General features: G+C 39.3%; 1 protein-coding gene across 5 annotated transcripts in view; it reads left to right on the forward strand.

Annotated features, from left to right (window-relative positions):
• The window catches only part of COP1 (COP1 E3 ubiquitin ligase), a 191,482-nt gene extending 180,761 nt beyond the window's left edge, over positions 1-10,721 (forward strand). For all 5 annotated transcript variants that reach the window (XM_081325241.1, XM_081325240.1, XM_081325239.1 and 2 more), the window contains 2 exons: positions 1,310-1,354; positions 9,626-10,721. In XM_081325241.1, coding sequence (XP_081181367.1) covers positions 1,310-1,354; positions 9,626-9,643 — 63 coding nt within the window. In that variant the 3' untranslated portion in view covers positions 9,644-10,721. The remainder of the gene's footprint in view (positions 1-1,309; positions 1,355-9,625) is intronic.
• The last annotated feature ends 12,626 nt before the right edge of the window (positions 10,722-23,347 follow it).

Below are 23,347 nucleotides of genomic sequence, written 5' to 3' on the forward strand. Positions count from 1 at the left end.
TTTTTTAACTTTTGGAGAGCTTCAACATAGCAAGTTGAATTGCTGTGCTGAGCATAAACAAACTGACAAAGATAATAAGGGATCAGTTAGCATATTGGAACCACTATACAATCCAGGCTCTTTATTGGGTCTCTGTTTCGTTTTGGGTGGGGGGTTGGACTAGATAATCTACGAGATACCTTCCAAGTCTATTAATTCTAATTCCTTTCAGAAATATTTCTTCACCTAAACAGAAATAAAATGATCACAGGCAGGCAAAAAAAAAAATAGCAGTGCGAATGAGGCAACTTCAACTTCCTGACAGCAAGAAGTTGCAAGTTCAAGGCCAGCAGGCATGTGAGGCAGGAAGTGAGAGGTGCATGAAGGTTGGGACCAGGAAGGGTGTGTCAGAATTTGCAAAGAATGCCATATGAGAGGTAGCACATATGTTTGGGGGGTGGGGGTGGCATGGGTTGGGAAAGGTGTATGTGGGTGCCCTGAGGGGCTACATGAGTCAGAGAAGGTGCGCATGGATAGGTTTGTGGGGATGTGCAAGAAATGCCATACCAGCAGAGGAAGATGCACAGGGAGGAGGGTGTAAGGCAGGATGAGGTGGGACAGGAACAGTGCAAGGGGATTCTTCCCTGTTCTCCCTCCTTTCCCTCCCTTCCCTGCAAGCATACTGTTGGGTGGGGGAAGCAGAGAACAGAGGGATTGCATGAGTGGTTGGTAAACTGTCACAGAATGGTGAAAATGAGGATTTTCGGTAGCAGCCTGGCAGCACAGAAACAGCACAATTTCCCCAAGGGAGTAATTTGTTTGTTTGTTCATCAAATTTTTATACTGCCCATTTCACCTAAGTGTCTCTGGGCTATTGGCATTCTGAAAGTTTGCTTGTTTGAGGTACCTTTGTTGACAAAGTTTTATCCTATGATACACCAATTAAAGATTACAGCCAGTTTTATTAGTACATAGATTACAAAATTATGGTTAAATTCAATCATTTTCCATTCTGTTATGTAATAAAGGTTGCCTGTTTAATTTGTTCCAATAGTCAGTGATGGAGTTCAATTGAAGCATCTTTGAATTTGAATTTCTCACTTATTTCCCACGTTCACAGATCATGTTTGACAGATGGTTTGAAGTATCATGTCCCCGATTGGTAGTGTTCCCAAACTGTTACAGGCACAGCTTCTCAAACATTATGTCACATTCTACACGTCTCTTGAATGCTGGAATTAACCATATCTGATTGTTAAGGAAAACAGTACCCAATTTACTTGGTTTATTGCCTGCAGCATAATGCCTAATATTTTTTCTTCTTTTGCAGGAGTCCAATGTGTTGATTGCTGCTAACAGTCAGGGTACAATTAAGGTGAGTTTTAAAATGTTGACCAGGGATAGCAACAAAGTTACAGAAAATTAGAAGAGACTTTTTCAGGACTTCCATTTTGGTACAACTGTTTATAAGTTAAAATGACTTATTTGCATCTACTGCAGGCCGAGGAGATGGGAGTAATGTCAGCTGCAAATTGGTGCTGTCCAGTTAGAAAAAAAAATGGAATGTAATGGTATCTAGCAGGCACTAGTTTTAAAGACATTTATAGAAAACAATAAGCTGCAACTAAAATATTGTACACTCCGTAGTCAAAAGAATGGAAGTGATGCTGAAGTTTGTGAACCTTTTTAAATGTTCAGTATTTCAGTGTAAAGTATAACCTAAAATGTGATCTGTTCTCCACACAAGTCCCAAAAGTAGATCAAAATAATTCAATTAAAACAAATCAGTCAAAACATTCTACTTGTTCATCTATTTATTAAGAAAATTTATCCAAAGCTACACATTTGTGTATGGCAAAAGTATGTGAACCTTTGCTTGCAATAACTGTTGTGTCCCCCTTGGGCAGCAATAACCGCAGCTAAACATTCCTTAAAACTGTTGGATCAGTCCTATACATCGACTTGGAGGAACATTAGCCCCCTTCTCCCTTACTTTTAACTCGGGGATGTTGGTGTACTTCCTTGCATGAACCGCCTACTTCAGGTCCTTCCACAACATTTCTGTAGGATTAAAGTCAGGACTATAACTTGACGGTTCCAAAACATTAACTTTCTTCTGCTTTAACTATTCTTTGATCATATGACTCGTATTTGGGGTGTGTGTGTGTCTTGCTGTGTGACCCAGATTCTCTTGAGCTTTTGTTCAGGGACAGATAGCCTGATGTTTTCCTGTAAAATACTGGTGCAATTCAAAATTCAGAGTTCCATCAATGATAAAAAACTGTCTTGATCCAGAGACAGCAAAACAGGCCCAAACAATGGTACAGCCACCACTATCTTTCACAACATGCCGTTTTTTGTTGCACACAAATATGTAGCTTTGGATCATTTGCCTTAATACTTCAGTGAATAAATATAATGTTTTCACACATTTGTTTAATTGGCTTGGCTTGTTTATCTAGTTCTGAGAACACATCACATTTCAAGTCATACTTCTGCAGAAATATTGAAAATTCAAAAAGTTTCACAAACTTTTAAGCATCACTATCTGTTTGGTTTCATATGAGATGTTCTTTATTGCCTCTCCAGGTAGTACTCATAAATAGCTCAAATTTCCTGGCCTTCATGAAGAAGGACTGGGAATGTTTAGATATCTCCCTCTGGTCATTAAATGAGTGAGAATTAAATTTGTTATCTTCTCTCTTTAAACCTTTCTGATGTACACCTCAACAGCAGCACTCTGAACATTGAAGTTACTTTGTTTTACTAATTTATCCATCAATTTTTTATTACATCAACTATCAAAATATGATGATTTACAATAAAAACAAAGTCACAGTTGTCATTTCTAAATTAGGTGTTAAAAATTAATCTAAAGCAATTAGCAATTAAATGCCTATTTAAAACTTTATTTTAAAAGTTTTTTAATCTCTCTAAGGAGGTCTGTTCCATCTATTCTACATTGCCCAGAGTCTTAATGAATTGGAGGAATTCATATATAATGCAAATACTGTAGGATTCTTGACAGCCTTCTAACAACCCAAAACAATACACCACGAGTTTAAAAGTACAAAAAAAAAATAGTGAATATCCTATTGTGGGTATAATCCTCCCATTTGTACAAGAAGCAGGGTTTAGAAATTATTGACATTACTTCCTTTGGAGGAAATAATTTCAAAGTGCACCCAGCTGGTCAGCTCCATCAATCTAATTATTTTTTTTTCTTTTTTCTTTTTCCACTACATTATTTAGTTCAGTTGTTAAGAGTCAGAAGCTCTGTGGCCAGACTCAGAAAGTTAACTGAAGACAGCAAGAACTGCTCAATTAAAGTAGAAATCCAGCATGGTATAGTTACAAATTGTTGGAAGAATAAAAAGAGATCTTAAGAAAGAAGGAGGGACCTTGAGAAAAATGATAGAATTAAAACATTTATACAAAATCAAGGTCACCTGTTAGGATATATACAATGTATAAATGGTTACTGAATTACAGTATGGAAAAGGAACAAATAAAAATTATGTTAAAGTGGATGCAAAATTTTAAAAAAGTAGTCACAGTACACTACGGAAACAAATCAATGTAATTTACTTCCTGATACAGTTTAAGGGAAAATTGGGATAAAGTATTTATAGGCAAACTGATGATGTTACCTAGTTTGATAGTGAAATATCTGCAACAAAACAGTCAAGTTCAGAGAGCACCAATGACCCAATGGTATATAACTCCATCAGTAATTACCAAGATAGACAAATCATATAACAATAAATGTTGGAAATGTGAGAATAAATAAGGAATATTCTATCATGTATGTTGGTCTTGTAAAAAATCTCAGAAGTACTAGAAAGAAATACATCAAAATATTCATAACATTCTACAAATAAAATTTGAATGAAAATCACAAATATTTTTTTAATTATAATATCCCACAATAGATGAAAAAATATAATATGATACAGTACATGTTGATAACTTCAAGAATAAATTTGGCACAACCTTGGAAAAATTAAATTTTGTTCACAATACAAGATTGGGAGAATAAAACGGGAGAATACAGATAGTCCTCAAGTTACGAATTCAATGGAGCCTGCCCATTCCATTCGTAACTTGAGGATTTGTAGGAGTGAATGGCGTACCTTGAACGCAATCACTCCCTGCTTTTCCACAGCCATTCGCTAATCGAATGTGTGGTTCGTTAAGTGCACATGAGGTATCAGGGTGGGAAGGCCATGGGGGGGGCTAGTGATGGAACAGGCCCCCTGCTTCAGACCACCCAAGGCCTCCCCAGACCCACTGAGATACGTCATGCTCCCCACAATTGCTTCTCCCCCAATCCTGCCACACAGGGTCACTTACCTTGTGAAGATCTAGCGAGATGTCTCCTCTCCAACTGTCTCCTCTCCAGCCTCTCTGCCACACAAGATCACAGCCCCCAGAAGCTTCCAGTGTCCATGCAACAATTGCTACCTCAAAGCATCCAGCCAGCTTGCAAAAACTTTGGGCGCTGAGACTGGAAGCTTCTGGGCACTGTGATGTCGCGGAACTTCAGGTTTCCAGTCTCTGCACAAAATGTCTTTGAGGAAAGACTTGTGCTCAGCCTCAGCTATCAGAGAAATCACCCAGTCTGTACAATCAGCAAATACAAGTTCAGTAATTTGCTAGCGCTGGAGTCTGAATTCCATTTTTTTCATTTATAACAACTTTTAAAGAAAAATACATAAGCATAAAGATACAAAAACTAAAAAAAACAACCAATAATAAAACATAAGTAAAAAAACTTTTGTGGAAAAATTTAATGATATATTATTTCCTTCCCTTACATTTATTTCCCTAACTGCTAAACACAACCTAAATATTTGCACTTTAAATTAAATGTGTTACATTCAAAATTATTGCTACGTTTGTTGAATTGATTTTTCTATTGCTTTTAAATGGTCCCAAGACTCTTTTCCTAGACCCCATGTTTCAAAAGATTAGATTTGCCTTACTGTGTAATACGTCGTATATAGGGAGCCATTTAGTTAAACCTCTATCTTAACTATGAGAGCAATGCAGCAAAGGCTTTTTACGTAGATGGCAAAAAGCTTTGCAGACAGAGGGAAAGGCTTTAATGTTTCAGGCCTTCCCTCCATTTACAAAGCCTTTTGCCACAGATCTCGTCCAGGCCTCTATTTGCAGAGAACAGAGGCCTAAAGTACCATGAAATCATGCAAGATCTCATACTACTGATCTTGCATGATCTTGCGGTACTTTAGGCCTCCATTCTCTTCAAACACCCCAAAGGCCTGAAGCAGTGAAACAGGCCAAGAAACGAAGGCTCTCTGGATCTTCGCGAGGTGAATGTACACAAGCCTAGTGCCTATGGGGACCCAGCAGCAGGGGGGGGGAGAGAATAGCCAGGGTGAATGTTGCAAAGCCTCTTTGGTCATTCGTAAGGGTGAACGACTGCCGTGGTGCTGCAACATTCGTAATTTCAAGACTTGTTCATAAACATTAGGGGGCACTTATCGCATAACTTCGAACGTTCACTAGGATTATCTGTATGTAGCAATGGCAAGTGATAGTAGTTAAGATAGAAGTTTAACTAAGCAGGAATGACCCCCTATATACCGTTTTTTTCCATGTATAAGACACTATTTTTTCATGCAAACACCCTGTTCAAAAATCAGGTGCGTCTTATACACAGAAAAATAATGGTAACTTCCGCAGCCCAGGGCATGCCTGTGTGGGTTGCCATGCCACCCTGTGGGCTTGACACTAACGGGGGGAGGGGGCAAGGTCGTTGGCTGGCTGAACTTCCGGATTTTCCGGCTCGGCTGTTCAGCGCTCCACCGAACAGCTGATTGGGGAGAAACTCGCCTGCCAGAGTATCTTATACAAGGGCGCGTCTTATAGATGGAAAAATACAGTACCATCTTTTCCCAAAAATAAGACCAGGTCTTATTTTCGGGGGATGTCTTACTCAGCTCCGGCTCTGACAGCAGGTCCACTTCTTCAGAGGCTGAAGGAGCAGCTTCATTCTGCAGCTGCATTCTGGCCTGAATTTGCAGTCAGGCCTTTCCGGAAGGCCTATGCAGCCGAGTACTAAACTATGGATTCAGAGCTCAGCTGCAGAGGTCTTGCAGAACAGAGCTATGGATTGAATCCATAGCTCAGTTCTTGGCTGCACAGGCCTTCCGGAAAGGCCTGTGACTGAGAAATGCAGGCCTGGCTGCAGAACATGCCATAGAAGAATTGGGCTGGTGAGGAGAGGCCTGGTTGTAAGGTAAGTGGGTGCGGAGCATGTGGGGTAGATCCACCCACCACCACCACTTTAGCTTGATTTATAGGTGCGTGCCTTGCCCAAAGCTAGGGCTTATTTTGGGGGTAGGCCTTACTTTCAGGGAAACAGGTAGTACATATTGCACAGCAAGACAAATCCAGACATTGGAGACCATTTAAAAGCAATAAAAAAAATCACTTCAACATGTAGCAATAATTTTGAATGTAACACATTTAATGTAAAGTGCATATATTTAGGTTGTGGTTAGAAGTTAGAAGGGATGCGGTGGCTCAGTGAGTTAGGACGCTGAGCTTGTCGATCAGATGGTCGGCAGTTTGGCGGGTCAAATCCCGAGTGCCGCGTAACAGAGTGAGCGCCTGTTACTCGTCCCAGCTTCTGCCAACCTAGCAGTTCGAAAGCACGTAAAAATGCAAGTAGAAAAATAGGGACCACTACGGTGGGAAGGTAACAGTGTTTTGTGCACCTTTGGTGTCTAGTCATGCCGGCCACATGACCACGGAGATGTCCTTGGACAAGCGCTGTCTCTTCGGCTTTGAAACAGATGAACCTCTAGAGTTGGAAACGACTAGCACGCATGTGCGGGGGAACCTTTACCTTTACCTAGAAGTTAGGGATGTAATTGTGAGGGAAGGGGATAATATATCTTTAATGTTTTCCACAAAAGCTTTTACTTATGTTTTATTATTGGTTGTTGGTTTTTAGTTTTTGTATCTTTATGCTTGTGTATTTTTCTTTAAAAGTTGTTATAAATTAATAAAATGGAATTCAGACTCCAGGACTAGCAAATTACTGAACATATATGTGCTGATTTGTACAGACTGGGTGATTTCTCTGATAGCTGAGGCTGAGCAAGAGGCTTGATCCCCAGTAGTGAAGCAGCATAGCCCCACATCCCTGCCATGCTCTTCACTGTGAAAAACAACTGATCGCAAGTGAATCCTCATCCATCTGGCAGACCTCCAGAGGTGATCATAGGATAGCTGAGCAGCATCTTTTCAATATCACACCCATGAGGGATATGAAAGATGAAGGTTATAGGTAGTTGAAATGGTTGTAAGTCAAAGATAACCAGTACTGCTGTCAAGTTCTCCACTGTAGTGACCTGTTGGGGAAAACAAGGAAAGAGACTGGAAAATGGCATTGAATGAGGGAGAAATGCCCAGACTCTCCTTTATATGGCATGCTAATAGACACCTCCTTCAGGACCAATCACAAGGATAGGACTTGTCCCTAGATGAGAAAGAAATCCTGAAGATTTCCCACAAATACCCAGGAAAATCTGCAACATTTTAGGCCTAAAGCAGGGTCACCAATCCCTGGTCCATGGACCAGTACTGGGCCGCGGCATGCCAGCAACTGGTCCGCACAAACAAGCAAAGCCCCATCCGTAGGATGCAGGCAGCACACAAAACCACGCACTGTCCGGTCCACAGAAAAACCTCTCTCTAGGAACCAGTCCCTGGTGCCCAAACGGTTGGCGACTTCTGGCCTAAAGGAACCTTAACTGTTCTTTGCCATTGATCCCCTGTTCGATCTACTGGCAGTAGATATGGTCCTGGTATCTAACAGTTCTACCATATACTTTCCTTTTCCTGAACATATAAGTTCCTAGGGTAGCTGTTGTACTTTCTTGCAGTCAGTATTAGATCTTCATAACATCTCCTCAATAGATAACCCTTTGGCAGCATCTCAGAGGTTGTTCTTTTTATAATGACAAGAAAGATGGCCAAGGCCTTAGGACAACTATCCCAACTTCAGAAGTTGCGAATGCTCCAACACTGGAAGTTTTTAAAGAAGAAATGGTATAGGGTTTCCTGCCTCAGAAGGGGGTTGGACTAGAAGACCTCCAAGGTCCCTTCCAACTATTATCATCATCATCATCATCATCATCATCATCATCATCTAACAATCCAAGAGTAGAGAGAACTCAGCAGAAAGTAGGTGGCCCAGGCTGTTGCCTTCATGGCGGATCCAAGCTTGAATGGTTTCCAGTTCTCACCGTGATTGTTAGCATAGATGATGAATATACCTGTCTGTTGTAGAAAATGGTATCTTGGGTTTATCATAAGGATTTGTTTTCTCCAGCCCACCCAGGTATTACCAACAAAAGTACCATTGCACTCCCTTATGCCTATGTTTCCTGTTGCAGGGGGGGGGGGGTTGCTTGTTTGCTTAGTTTTTTCAGAGCTCCTTCTGGCTTGTTAATTTAAATTTGGGAAAGGAGTTATCTCCTCCAGAGGAAGAATCATCTGACCATTTCTAAGGCTTGCTTCCAAGAGAGTGTGAGGGATATACCTATTATAAAATGCCAATCTCTCCTGTAGTAATACATATTCACAGTAAATTCAAGATACTGTTTGCTATGCATATTACATCTAGGTAACTGCATGTCTTTGACTATACCCAAGCCTTGGATAATATGGAGGAATATTTCTTTGTTGTCCTTATCGGAAAGACTGGTAATAGACCTTTGATCCTGCAATTGTTGCCTCCATCCCAATACTACATTTCAAATCACTCATTCCGAGTCAGTTATATCTATTTTCTATCTATATTTGCTCTGAAAAGAATTAAGTCTTGAGTTGGAAAACAAAAAGATCTATTTTATATTAGCTAGGATAAATTATGAAGCTCGTGTGAAACTGAATGAACCTTCTGATCATCTGCCATTTCTCCTAACTTGCTGCAAATCAGCTTCAAATAAAGCTGTTTTCAAAGTGAACCTGCTTTAATGTCCCCATCTCTAGTTGTTGAGGGATTTCATGTTCAGAGGTGTTATATTCTGAGTTGCTTCCCATATCAATGCTGGAATGATGGTTATTAACTTAAAGCTTTTGACATTAAAATTATCCCATTAAGCCTGAAGTTACAAGTAGAAGAATTAGCTGTGAAATGATTTGGTAAGAGTCCTTTGACACTGGCTCATAACAGAGCTCCCTATTCTATTGAACTGGAGCCAATGGTGGTGAAAAAGGCACATTTTGCTGTTAAAATAAAACTAGTCAGCCAGTTTGGTTTGTTTTCAGTTTTCACATAAAGCTAAGTGTTGTATTATAAGTAATTTTATTATTAAATACAGTGCTTCTCTGCTACTTTGTTTGTGATACTTGGTAACTGAGCAAGAGGGAAGAGCAATTAAGCAACATTTACAATACACAAGGGAGATGTGTTCTGCTCACCAACTTCACATATGCTCCTTTGATAAAATATAATTATCATCCTGCTTTATATTTTCAGGCAAGTAAAGAAAAATTCCAGCTGCCTGTAGCGCATCTAACCTTGGTTAGCTGCTTATGGGTGGACAAAAAAAGAGGGGGTTGTTTTGTGTCTCTAGGGTTAATTTTTCCCCTCTCTTTTTTCCACCAGGTACTGGAACTGGTATGAAAGGTTTTCTCTCTCTCAAGGAGTGGAATACTTGATAAAGCTTTCGTCTGAAGTTCGCAGTGGGACACAAAAGTGAAGATAATTTGCTTTTCCTTCTCAAAGTGGTCACGTTTTGGGGGTGGGAGTTCTTTTCTTTTATGGATACTCTTAGGGCAAGTTGGGACTCTGGGAAGTACCAGTGGATTCAGAATTCAGAACCATCAACGTCAACTGCACAGACTCGCTGCTGCTGATTCTATTGCTTATCTGATTTTTATGATGGGGTGGGAGGGAGGGATGGATTCTTTTAAATAAAAGCAAATGCTGATGCAGAAAAGGAATGGTGAATGTTCATTGAATCAGACATAGAAACAGGATGTCCCTTTGTTGATAGGCATGGTAACAGATTTGCCTTGTTGAACAATTTCTGTGAGAGCTATGCTTTGAACCATGTTCTGGATTATTTCTACTGGACTTCTCTCTGTGTTTACTCCAAAAAGTCTGGTAAACTGTCTAATCCTGACTGGAACATTGTGAGCATGCATCTGACCTGAGACCCTCAAGTAAAATTTCATTTAGTATTTTTTATTTTATTTTTTGGAATGATACGTTCAGGTCATTTTCTACTCTTCAGTTATTGAAGCTCTCTGTACAACTAACTAGTGCAGACTCTCGTCTGAGAGAGGGCATATAAGTAATTTTATTTCCAGGTCCATCTGCTCCATCACCAGCTCTCATGCCTGCCAGCTATATAAGGATCTCATCTGTGATGTAGACATGGGTTGAATGAGAGCAGATGTGACATGATATAGTTATCCCTGTACAAGCCACTAAATGTCAGTAACTAATGGCTTTCTGTCTCTTCTGATTTGAGTGGCTATTGAAATTGCTTCACGAAAGGCAGCAGTGCCTATCCACACATTACTGTCCCCAATTTGTTCATTCCAATCATCTCACTATTTGTGTCATTTGTAAAAGCCAAGCATTTTGAATGTTGTAATATATTTTGGGACAGGCTTTGGTAGCCTTATTTTTTGAATAAACATGCATATTCTTAATTGTACAAGTGAATGGGGAAATAAACTGATTCCAAATATTTCACACTGTTGTTTGTTGTCCCAAAATAAGATTTATTTGGTGGGCTTCTAAGTTCTTTTTCTAATGTATATTTAATTATTTTTTTTACAGTAACAGTCTAGTATTTAATAAGCAACACATTGTCTGGGTTATGTGTTTTAACAGTAATACAATTTCCATTCTTACCCTTTATTCCATTTTTCTAACCATTTATAAAAAAAATTCCCATGTTTGAAAGTATTCTGAATCAACCATGCTTCCCCTTCATTTTCAGTGTAAGCTTATCCATTTCTGCACAGTCCAAAATTTTCTTAATTATGTCTTCTTCAGATGGTACTTCTTTATTTTTCCAGTATTGAGCAAATATAATTCTCACTGCTGTTAATATATGTAGTATTAAGTATACACATTTCTTATCATAATTTTCTGAAATTATGCCTAAAAGAAATAATTCCGGTTTATAGTCTACATATGTTCCTATCATCTTTTCTAGCCACCTATGTGTTTTTGACTAATAGTTCTTTGCTTTAGAACATGTCCACCAAAGATGATAATACATGCCTGGATTTTGTCTGCATTTACCAACAATTGTTAAACATGTTTTTAAACATTTTTGCTAATCTTGCAGGTGGTAGAACATTTTATATAAATAGAACATTTTATATAGAACATTTTATATAAATTTTCTTTATAAGTAGCTGCTCTCGTTATTTTGTAGTTTCTTTCCCATACGTTTTGCCACTTTTCTAGCTCTACATTGTGCCCAAAGTTTTTTGACCAAGTTATCATTGTTTCTTTAACTTGTTCATCTTTCATCTTTAAATTTAACCGAAAGCTGTACAGTTTCTTAATCAATTTGTCATCTAATGACAATAGTATCTGATCTAACATTGTCTGGTCTTTGTAAAAACCATATATTTTTGCATCTTTTTCATATCACATTTGCATTTGCAGGTGTGGCCACCATGATAGCTCAATGCCCTGTTCTTCCAATTCTTGTTTAGTTTGTAGTTTACCAACAATATTCAAAATACCTTTATAAGTCACAAGTTTCTCATACAGGTAGTGCTTGAGTTACAAGTGTAATGGAGCCTGCCCATTCCACTCATAACTTGAAAAAGAGTAGAGTAAATCTCATTCGAGGTACGAGATTACTCCCTTGCTCATTAAAACGCACGTGGCTCGTTAAGGAACATGAGGTATCTCAGGATGGGGAAGGCCATGGAGGGCCTAGTGCTAGAACAGGACCCCAAGGCCTCCACGACCCACTAAGATATCGCTTGCTTCCCCCTCCCTGCTGTGCCGGACTCACCTGGAAAACCTCTGGAGGCATGCAGAAGTCCCCCCCCAACCTCCGTTCCTGGCACAAACGGCTAGGAAAACGCCTCCGCGGCTTGGATCAGGCCATTGGAAGTTCCATTCCAGGCGGCGGCAGCTTGGAGCACTCCTCCAAGAGCTGGATCCAACCTCCAGAGACATACAGAAGCCTTCCCCGGTCTCCATTCTGGACTGCATGGAGGAAGGCTCCGGGGACAACAGGGTCACTTTCTCCCCCAGCGCAACAAGCTAGGGCGGGCTGGACACAGGTGCGAGTGATCTGGCCTCCCTCAGTTGAAGGCTTCAGGTTTTCTGTCAAAAAGGAGTTGGGGGCAGGAGCAGGAGACAGGCACCTTTCGCATAGAGTGAACGTTTCTGAGGTCTGTGATTTGGCCCAACTTCAAACACTCGCGTGAGATTACAGACTCCAGAAACTTCCATTCTCGGCACGAAAAACATTTCCAAGCCAACTCCTCTACCTCAAAGGAGAGGATTTTTGCAAGGTAAGAGTCGGGTGCAGCAGGAAGGGAGGGGGAAGGAGTTGTAAAGAGTGGGAGGGGAATAGGGTTAATGTTGCAGTGCCACAGAAGTCGCTCGCAAGGGCGAGCAACTGCTGTGGTGCTGTAATATTTGTGACTTTGTGACTTGCTCGTAAGCACTAGCGGGTGCTCATCACGTAACTTTGAACGAGTGTTAAGTGAATGCTTGTAACTCAGGGATTACCTGTAACTGATGTAAGTTTGGGTGTACAAACGTCTCCATTGTTGAAATCTATCCTGGTATTTTCATGTAAGTTCTTGATTTTACCTATTCCCATGACAAAAGCAGTGCATTTCTTACATAGTGTTTGGAAAGTATTTGAATTTTGTTCTTCCCATACCATAGGAAACCATCCCATCCAAGTTGTAGGTCATGCCCTTCTAGGTATAGTAGTCTTTTATTTCAAAGAATAATCCATTCTTCTAACCATGTTAGTGTGGCTGCTTCATTGTACAAGACCCAGTCTGGTAGACCAAAGCCTCCATTTTCTTTTGATTCTTGTAACATTTTCAGTCTAATTCTAGCTACCATTAAAATTATAGACTGATCATTTCTTTGTCAGTGGGCAAACGTACAAAATCAGCAGGGGTTCAAATATTTTAACCCTCACTATTTGATTTCTATAGCCACCCCCTCAGCAAATGATTTTTGCTGATCAGGACTAAAATAAAGAGGTTTTAAGGATTTGTTTATAGATAAGAAATGGAATATGGAAAAACAATCATAATTTTTAATAAAATTACTGTTAAAAAAGAATTTGCCCACATTACACTGGTATTCAATAGTCTTTTAGCCATTTAGATTAATACTTTATATTTTAGAAATTACAACTATCCCAATTACATTGGAAATAATTTTTAAATTCCAATTCATCATAAATATTTATAAAAAATAATATTTGGGAAGTAGGAAAAAGGTTGGCTTACTTAAAATAAGTCTATCTGCATATTAATACACAGTTAATTTCTTTTTTAAAGCTTGATACAGGTTTTAAAATATTAATATTTATTTAATGAATACATTTCCCATGTACTTGATTCAAACACTTCCTTACCTTAAACATAAAATATAGATACAGGTATGTATGAATTTATTTGCAAATAGTCCTTGACTTACAAACATTAGTGACTATTCTAAGTTACAATACACTGGAAAAAAGTGAGTGATGGCTGTTTTTCATGCTTACAACTGTTGCAGCATCCCCATGATCACATGATCAAAATTCAGACACTTAGCAAGTTGCATGTATTTATTGCAATATCCCAAGGTCACATGATCACCTTTTCTGACCTGACAAAGTCAATGGGGAAGCCAGATTCACTTAACAACCATGTTACAAGCTTAACAACTTCAGTGATTCACTTAACAACTGAGGCAAGAAAGTTCAGAAAATGGGGCAAAAGCTAACTATCATCTTGCTTGGCAACATAATTTTTGAACACAGGTGTGGTCATAAGTTGAGGACTACCTGTATCATCTGATTTAAATAGGCACTCAACTCACAAAAAAACTCTTAGCAGCTTACAACTGGACAGAAGCAGAAAAACGAACTAAAAGCAAAATGGAACAAATACCCAGATTCAAAAAAAAAACACACCACCAGAGTAACAAAATAATAGAATAATGAAGGCCAGATACTACATTATCCATTTAAAAAAAACATTCTTGATGAGTTTATCTAATGTTCTGCACCAATATCTTCAGAAGACCAGCAGGGTTGAGGCCACCAAACCTTGGGGGAATGATGCTTCATGGGGCAGGCATACTTCCTAGGTTCCAATGGATAACATTCTTTTATTTATTTATTTATTTGTTTGTTTGTTTTTATAAACCGCCCTTCTCCCGAGGGACTCGGGGCGGTGTACAGAGTAAGATAGGCAACAAAACGAAACAGTATTGAAAACAATAATCAAAACAAAACAAACTGGGACCCCAATTAGAGCTATCAGAGCTTTTACAGAGAAGACCCAAAGCATGGCTACCCTGCTGGATTTCATGGGATGATCAAAGGAAATTGAAACAGGTGATTCCACAAATAACCCAGCCCTGTGTCATGAAGAGTTTCATTGGTGTTCATTTTCTTTGGGGTCTTAGTAATGTGGGTGAGCCTGCATTGATTGTGCATGTTTGCTATACATTGTTACTTTATGTTATATGTGGTTTTATTTATTTTTTTAATTGTCATGCATTTGATGTCAGCTCTGCCTGGCTTAGCTTGGGGCCTCACAGGCATCCTGCCATCAAAAGAAGGGAAGGATGAAAGAGCAATATAGCTTTGTGTATACGTGATAGGAAATCGGGAGCGGGGGATGACAGGTGATAAGCATCAGGATAGCCGGATCCTGTTTGTACCAGCATCTCGTGGCTAGGCACCCTGAGAAATATGCAGATTACCCCCAAACATCTCAAGAGAACTCAAAACATCTTGGCAAGCTCCAGTTGGCTGAAAATGGACTGGTCACAGGAGGGATGGGCTGGGGGCAAGCCTACACCTTATTTTTGTAACTAGCGAGTACAGTAAATCTCAGAGCTGGCTTAACTTTACTGTAATCAATATCCTTAGTAAAAACAACCCTTTGCTTTAATCAAATGGAGTCAAAGGCTTTTCTTTCCTAAGGGACCAGACTGGGGCAGGTCTGATGTGTGAGATGAGTGATCAAATACTGTAAATTGAATGAGTGAAAGCATAAATGAATAAAATTAAATATGACCATATAATGTCCCAGAAATCTTTGTAGATGCCCCTAAACTGTGATTCACTTTCTTCTTGAAGGGCTTAGCAAACATTTTTTCTAACAAAACGGAAAAAGAAATAAGGAATGATAAAGTTGCAAAGTGTTCTGAGGCAGATCCTCAAATTAAAGGAAAGTGACTATATTTTCAAATATTTCATTTCTCTGCCAAGCTAATTCAAATTTCAGTGCCTAGCTTTAATTAGAATTTAGAATTCCTTGAACAAAGGAACAAAACAAATTAGAACTAGCTAGTTCTGTATTCACAGCCACTTAATTCATTTTCTTTTAGGAAAAGTCTTCTATGTATATTCCAGGTGCTGAGTTTAAGATTCTTTCAGTAGCTTGTTTTGTCCATCCTTGCCTGAATAACATCTGTTTCTTTCTCCATGTATTAGCTCTATGAACATTGATTCTAAATTTGCCCTATTTTTCAATGACAACATGCAAACTACTGTACAAATATGCAGAGATATTGATTACAGCTATTGTTTACTGCAAAATTAAAATCAAAGTCAATATAGTTGATGAACAAATTACCAAATATTTTTTCAAGCATTGTTCTCATAATATTCATGGCCCTTGGAGCTAATTGATTGCCAGTGCTCTAAGCTCTTTTTAGAGGTGGATCATGATTCTTCTCGATTCTTAGCTATAAGCTATCTTCCTTGCAAGCAGCCTCACCAACCTCCTCTGTGCCTCCCTACTCTCTGCTCACCTCACCTGGGGATGGGGTGGGAGAGGCAGCTGTTTCTTGTCAGAGGTGATCTAGAGCCTGTCATCTCTGCTGGCCATCTGCAGCTGCTCCGCTTCTGCAGGTGGCTCTCCATCCAGTCACCCCACTACACTGCCAGACAACTCTGGGACTGCCTTTTCCTCAGTTCCTAGACTCTCCACTCATTCAGAGGGGATCGTTTCCTCCCCGTTGGACGGTCCTGGTAACAACTCTTCCTCCTCTGAACCAGGATCCAACAAAGCCTTGACATAATCTTTCCAGGGTTAGACACACATTTTCTCTTGGCTTATTTTTAATTTAACAGTTTATCAGGACACACTTCAAAACCTCATCCCAGGAAAGCAGGACTCTTGGAACAGTTTCATTCCGAAAGGAACTTTTATTAGAAGAAGCTGATAGCAGGCATAGAAGGCAGGATCTGAGCGTTTCCTGCTCAGATCAATAGGTTAAAAGAGTCCCAAGCAAATCCCACCCCAATAGTTCATCCGGTCAGTTTAAATGAGCCAATCCGCCGGTGTTATGTCCGCTGTGGGAATGGAGCTGATAACGGGTCCGTTCCCATGCTTGTGAAGATGTTGTTAGGTCTTCACACCTTCCCTTCTGTAGCAAGAGATAAGCCAGATAGCTGGAGGCAAATTCCTTTTTCACCCCAGGTTGACATCAAGGGAGAGTCAGTTCAAAGAGTAAGTATGTAGAAACAGCAGAAGGGATACATTGTAGCAAAGCAGAAAACATACCAGAGAGCCTTCCCCCCTCCCCCTCAGGAGAATGGCAGAACCCGCAGAAAGAAATGGAAAGAATTGAAATAGATATCTCTCTCCCCCCAAGGAAAGGAATGTGTTCTGACACTGCTAGGACAATAGTGCATTATTCCACTGCCTCCCATCTCTTCTGAGAATCTTCCCTCAATGGAGCCTGCTGCCCACCTTCTGCGTGGCTACTAGACGTTCCCACACATCTCACAGCACAGTTAGGAGGATCCATCTCACTCCCTTCCCTGACTTTTGCTCTCTTTTTTCTGCTTCACTCAAATCCTGCAAGCACTTCACTGTAGTACACTCAAACAACTCAGATTCTGTACTGAGCCATAGAGGTGACCTGGGAAAACTATGCACAGACAGTTTCAACCAGGGCTTTTTTTCTCATAGAACGCTCAGAACGGAGTTCCGGCACCTTTTTTGGATGGAACCTTGTAGGCAAGTTGGGTAGGCAAGGTGGGTTGTATGACATGTGTGAATTCCGGCACCTTTTTCTTTTACAAAAAAAGCACTGGTTTCAACAATGTATACCCAAATGTGCTCTAAGTCTGGGAAACAAAATATTGAGAATAAACACCATCCTAACTCTTGGGGTACAAAAAGAAAGGAGAAAACGCAGTCAGGCTTTCAAGATTCTGTTATTATAGTCTATATATCAACATAGTATAGTGCCACTCAAACTTAGAGAGTTCATTTCCTGGCCTGACCTGCCTTAAAGGGCTGACACATTCCTATGACCCTGAGGGAGAGGCACTCAAAATTGATTCATTGGGGCCCAAGTGGTGGGCACCCTCTGTTCTCTGGCTTTTTTTCCCCCCAAGAAAGCCATTGCTACAAATTCCATCCTTGTTGCCAAATTATGTATTGGCACCCTGGCGCCATTCAGGAGCTAAAAGATGCTACTAGGATTTGAAGGTAAAAAAAGATTTTACTGAGTATTAAGAAAATTAACACAGAAAGGCATTCCAATTCCCACCCTATCAGTATGCCAGGGACCCCAAAAGTGACAGCAAAGGAACTCCTTGAAGCTGGTGGTTGTACAACTTCAAATAACACATGGACATCAATTTTTTACCATGCTCTTCATTTTCAAGGATGAAACTTTGTCAGCTATGTGCCTCTGTGTTTCAACTTACCTTTAGATTGGGGGGGGAGGTGTTACTTTCAAGTGGGTAGATGTAGAAACAAAACTTATTCGATTCAGCTGCAGACCATCAGAGCTTGCAGCCTTGTCAAGGACACTAGAAGAGATGTGGATTTGAAACAGACGGTTCTCATAACAAAGTGGACTTGTTGATATGGATTACATAAGACATTAGGAGTTTGGCTGGGAAAACTATTGTTTAAGTCTGTGAATTGGTGGTGGGACCTCAGAGTTAGTTTTTCTTCGACATAACCAAGCTGTGTATTCAATAAACGGTAAGCTTTTCGAAAAGGAAATGAATCTGGAGTTTATTTGGATTCTTGAGCTGGATATTGACATTCATATTGTTTTATTCAAATGGAAATATCCACAAAATTGTTTAAGAGATTTTATATCCTATTCTGCAGTATCCAAGAGAAGTATCCTAAATGGGGAGGGGGTTACAAAATCACTACATAAAATATTTTTGATAGCTTAACAGAAGCTCTATTCTGAAGGAAAGCACCAGGGAAAAGACTTTGACAGATTTTGCTTACAAAATAATACTTGTCTCTAAGTTCACATATAGAACATTTACCTCCCAGTTCACACTTGAATGTCTCAACATACCCAACTTCATTGTTAACATCCAGAAGAGTTTCTTGGTGCTAACAGTGCCTGAAATATCTGCAGAACTTTACTTTGACTTGATCTCCAAGAGAGTGTTGATGATACATCTCTCTATCCGAAAAAGAGAGAGAGATTGAGATATTGTGTGGCTTTTGCAAAACAAGCAGTTGTGGAGTTTTAAGGAAGCTATTTAAAATTAACCAACTAGTGTTTACACTTTACAGAGTTCCAGGAAAGGATACAAGGCAACCATTTACAGATAAGGCATACATTCAGAACATTCATACATACATAAATAATAAGGCTAATCAGCAAGCCTTGGTAGAAAAACATATCAGAGCTAAACAAGTACAATAAATCAACTTGTGAGAGATTTGTTAAACTGAATATTCATCTAGGATTCAGTGAGTGCACCATATTCAAATTTCTAGATATATTTCCCTCATATTGGACATCCAATTAGACTGTTTATTAGGTAAGAAAAATCTTGCACAGTTCATATGAAACAACTATTATCTATCTCACATGCATGAAGCAGCCTCAAACCTTGCAGCAGCAAACTGCATGTTTAATCTTTGCCCCATTGCCAATTATGAGTAGGAGGATCACAGGGTAATGAACAGAAATGCCTAGTGGCATCTATTCACATTCCTGAACTTGGTCAGCCTGGCCATCTAGGATTGAGAAAAGCTTTTCAGAAAGGAAACCTCATTCAAGAATCAATTGCTCATCCTTGTACAATAGGTTTTACAGGATGGACTAGTTATAGCAGTGGTCTGTGATAGACAGAAAAGGCACTAAATGTGATTGTCTCTCTGCAGAGGAAATCTATTCTAAAATTTGGAAATTTTCCTATCCTAGTTCAAGAAGGCAAACAAGATCAGAAGGAGATAAGACGCAGGACATTTGGGATTTCACCAAACCTGAGCAAAGGTTAGAGCCATCAGTAAACAATACGCAGCTTTAAATCTGTTAGGCTTTTTGAGTTGAAGGTATGTTTCTAGTCATTCACTTCATTACTTTTGAAGATACAGAGCTGAATAGGTTTAACATGGCATTTTTTATGAGGATGGAATATTGATCATTGGAGCTCTTAACTTCTATCTACATTGATTTCACATTTCCTTAGCAAAACTGTACTAGCTTAGATCAGCATTGTAACATATCTTCAAAAATAATGACATCTATCTTAACATGAGCTGACATCTGAAATGACCTTTTGGAAGGTGGTCTTGGAAGTGACCTTCATGCTTGAAAGACTCGGTTTTGTTTTTGTTTATTTGTGTGTTGCATTACTGGAAACCATGCTCCCTTCCCTTTATTTCCTCAAAAAATCTATGTACTATTATATGTCTTATTTTTCAATACATTTGTACCATTTTCAATTGCCCTTCTTTCAGACATATTTACTTTGCACTTGAAATGTGTTCCTTCTGCCATGACTCAGTCATTTAGCCAGACTGTATTTCCAGTAAAGAAACTTGCACTCATTTTTTTTTCTTCCATTCAATCCAATTCTGGGTTTTTCCCCCCTGTGCATTCATAAACAGGCCTGCTAGGTGAATGGGATTAACCTTCCTTTTCCTTTTTACTCTGCCAGCTGTAGAGTAATTAATTTAGATATTCTTGTACTCAACCGGCACTTATTTCTACAAACATACATTCGTAAATACACATAAAGTTGCACAGACAGATACTAAATTTGTACAGCCAAGCAAGGTTTATTGGCATTTCTGGTTCATTGGCTTTCTCATATCTGAAGCCAAAATGGCTATGGATGCTCATGAATGTCCAGATGTCTTTGAACTGCAAGGTGATTGTAAAACACTTGGTTGAACATTAGAAAAAGCAGGAGATGGTATGAAACTTCCTCTACCGCAAATATGTCACTGTGTTCCCAGTAATGATCATTGTAGTTTCATTTGATCTTGGTGAAAGCAGCTGATGATGACACATTGTAACAAGCAGGGGAAAGGAAATGAGCTAAATGCAACATGCCTTAAATGGTCCTTTCACTCTCTGTTGTATACTTAACAAAGAGGAATGAATGTGTAGTGCTGCAAGGAATTCCTACCCAGTGTAAAAAATTCCAGGACTACAGCTATTTCAATAAGAGAGAAAGAAGTAGATCTTATAAAAAATGTGTCCTTCTTCATTTGCAAGTGAGACTCAGGCGAACATTGCAAAGGAATTTGTTACGCCTGGTCTTCAGTTTTGGTCCAATAGATTTGATTAGCTTACTAAGATTGTAGGAGCCAGCACCATGCTTCTTTCATCACTATTATAAAATATGATAATCCATCTTAGATGTGTAGATGTTGCTGTTCCTACACTTTGTTCATACCAGCACTCTTCAAATAATCACCCCTGAATTCTCCCTTCTCCTTTTCCTAAATGATAGGAACTTTTACTGATTGCAAGTTGATCATTTGGGGCAGGATTTCAAGTTGTGTATTTAGCACTTCCCTGATCCTCATTCTTCCTGGCATAAATGGAAGTAATGGGGGGAATCATTTTGGCTTTTTAAAAACAAGTTACCATATGTAGTATAAGATCAATAATACACATTTTCTTAAATTGCATATTTAATCTTACTTAGTTTGTTTCTTTTATAACATGCCTGGTGGAGCTACACACTCATCTTAGAAAATTATGTATCCCCACAGCTCAGATAGACACAAGGTATTATTCCAAGTGCCAAGTGGAGTGTTCTGCTAATTCCTGTGCAATTTCTATTTGTGTATAGTGCTTACCTCTTTTTGCTGAAACAAGAAACTCAATTAAACTGCATGACTGAACTTAGATTAAAATAGGAGAAATAAAATACATTTCTACCTTTTTGTTGTACTCTGTCAAAGTTGGATTTCAGCATGGTGTGATTCTTACTAAATGTCTACATCCTTCAACTACTGGCACTATCTAAAAAAATAAACTAGTCAATTGAGGAATTTTGGACTTCTGATAAAGATGGTAATATATCACAAAGTAATGTCCTATCAATTGTCACATTCAAATAGTCTAGTTTGCTATGTAGTGCTAGGAAAGACAGAAGTGAAAATATACTTTATGAAGGAAGTTCTAACCCTTTTATCATCCCATGAACTATAGATTAGAATGTGGAAATGCCAAGTTCATTATGGGCCAGATGTAGCTTTTGTCCTACTTCTTATATTAAGGATAAAGTGGGTGGATATTTCCTCTTCTGACAGCAGTCTCCAAAGACATCATGAATATCACAGCCTGTTACACACAAAATAACATTCCCCCCTGCTGCCTCTGACCTACCTAGATGATCTGGATAACTTCAATGACTAAAATAAACCTTGGCTCTGCAGCCCTGATAAGAAGCAGATTAGTCAGTAGGCTTGTGCAGAACCTCATGAATGATCTTGGCCCTTGCCAAAGAAGGAGCAGCTGATTTCCCCACCATGCACTACTTTAACTACAAGGAACCTTGTAACTGCAATACAGAAAGGAAGCACAGAAAAAGAAGTATTTGGGGGGTTATGTTGTCATTTTCTGGGGATTTGGGAGGAAGGTGGTTGATTCCACAATTTACTTTTTATGTGGAGGACATCTCATTCTTCGGCTTCTATAAATGTCCCTCAGTGGGAGGGGGAGCTGCCACTTGAAAGCAATATTTTGCTATTCCAAAAGAACAAAGATAAGAAAATATGAAAATGCCCCAGAGGGTTGACTGGTTTACAATCCATCCTAATAGTTTAAATGTTTTGCATTTAAAATCCTTTGAAGTTGCAATGACCTATTTTACATGCATCAGTGTATGGGAATTAAAGTATACATCAACATACTAAGTTTTGTGGAGTCCAAACATCAACATCAAATAAGTTGAATTAGTTAGAACTGAAACAATTCTACTTCCTGAAATTATTCCCTTTAAATATTGAAATATTTAAGTATTAAATAGAAAAAATGCTAGGTATTATTTCTAAACATTTGAATATTTGCTGTAGGTAAAGGTTCCCCCACACATGCATGCTAATCGTTTCCAACTCTAGGGGCTGGTGCTCATCTCCGTTTCAAAGTCAAAGAGCCAGCGCTTGTCCAAAGACGTCTCCGTGGTCATGTGGCCGGCATGACTAGACGCCAAAGGCACACGGAACGCTGTTACCTTCCCACCGTAGTGGTCCCTATTTTTCTACTTGCATTTTTACGTGCTTTCGAACTGCTAGGTTGGCAGAAGCTGGGACGAGTAACAGGCGCTCACTCTGTTACGCGGCACTCGGGATTCGACCCGCCAAACTGCCAACCATCTCATCAACAAGCTCAGCGGCCTAACCCACTGAGCCACCGCATCCCTTATTTGCTGTATAATCAGTCAAATATTTGATATCAAATTATATCTGGGTGTCAGCTGGCAGGTAAACAATTCATTTTGGGACTCAGTTAACACAGATTACATTATTGCAGTAATGGTTGATAGCTTCTAGATGCAGAATGTGTACCCTTCTAGATGATGCTGAATTACTACTACCAGCAGGCTGAGCTGGCCTGAACATTGAGGGATGCTGGGAGTCTATAGTCACCATCATGATGTCTCTTACCTTTAATCTAGTAATGAGAGCCGTGATATCATAATGAGCTCTAAAGAGATCACAACCAATATCAAGTGCAGATTGTGTCAAATTTAACACATTTAAAAAAGGGTCCCAGAGAAAACATGTCAATGTGTGTGGAGAGATAATGTGTGAGGTTGAAGGTTCATACTCCAAGCTTGTGGGTTGGGTTCCAAACGTTTTGTTACCAGGCTAGGTAACATCTTCAGTTTCAATTCTGCTGAAGATGTTACCT

This window comes from Vipera berus (assembly GCF_964194415.1).
Source record: "Vipera berus genome assembly, chromosome: 3".
NCBI classification, from domain to species: Eukaryota; Metazoa; Chordata; class Lepidosauria; order Squamata; family Viperidae; genus Vipera; species Vipera berus.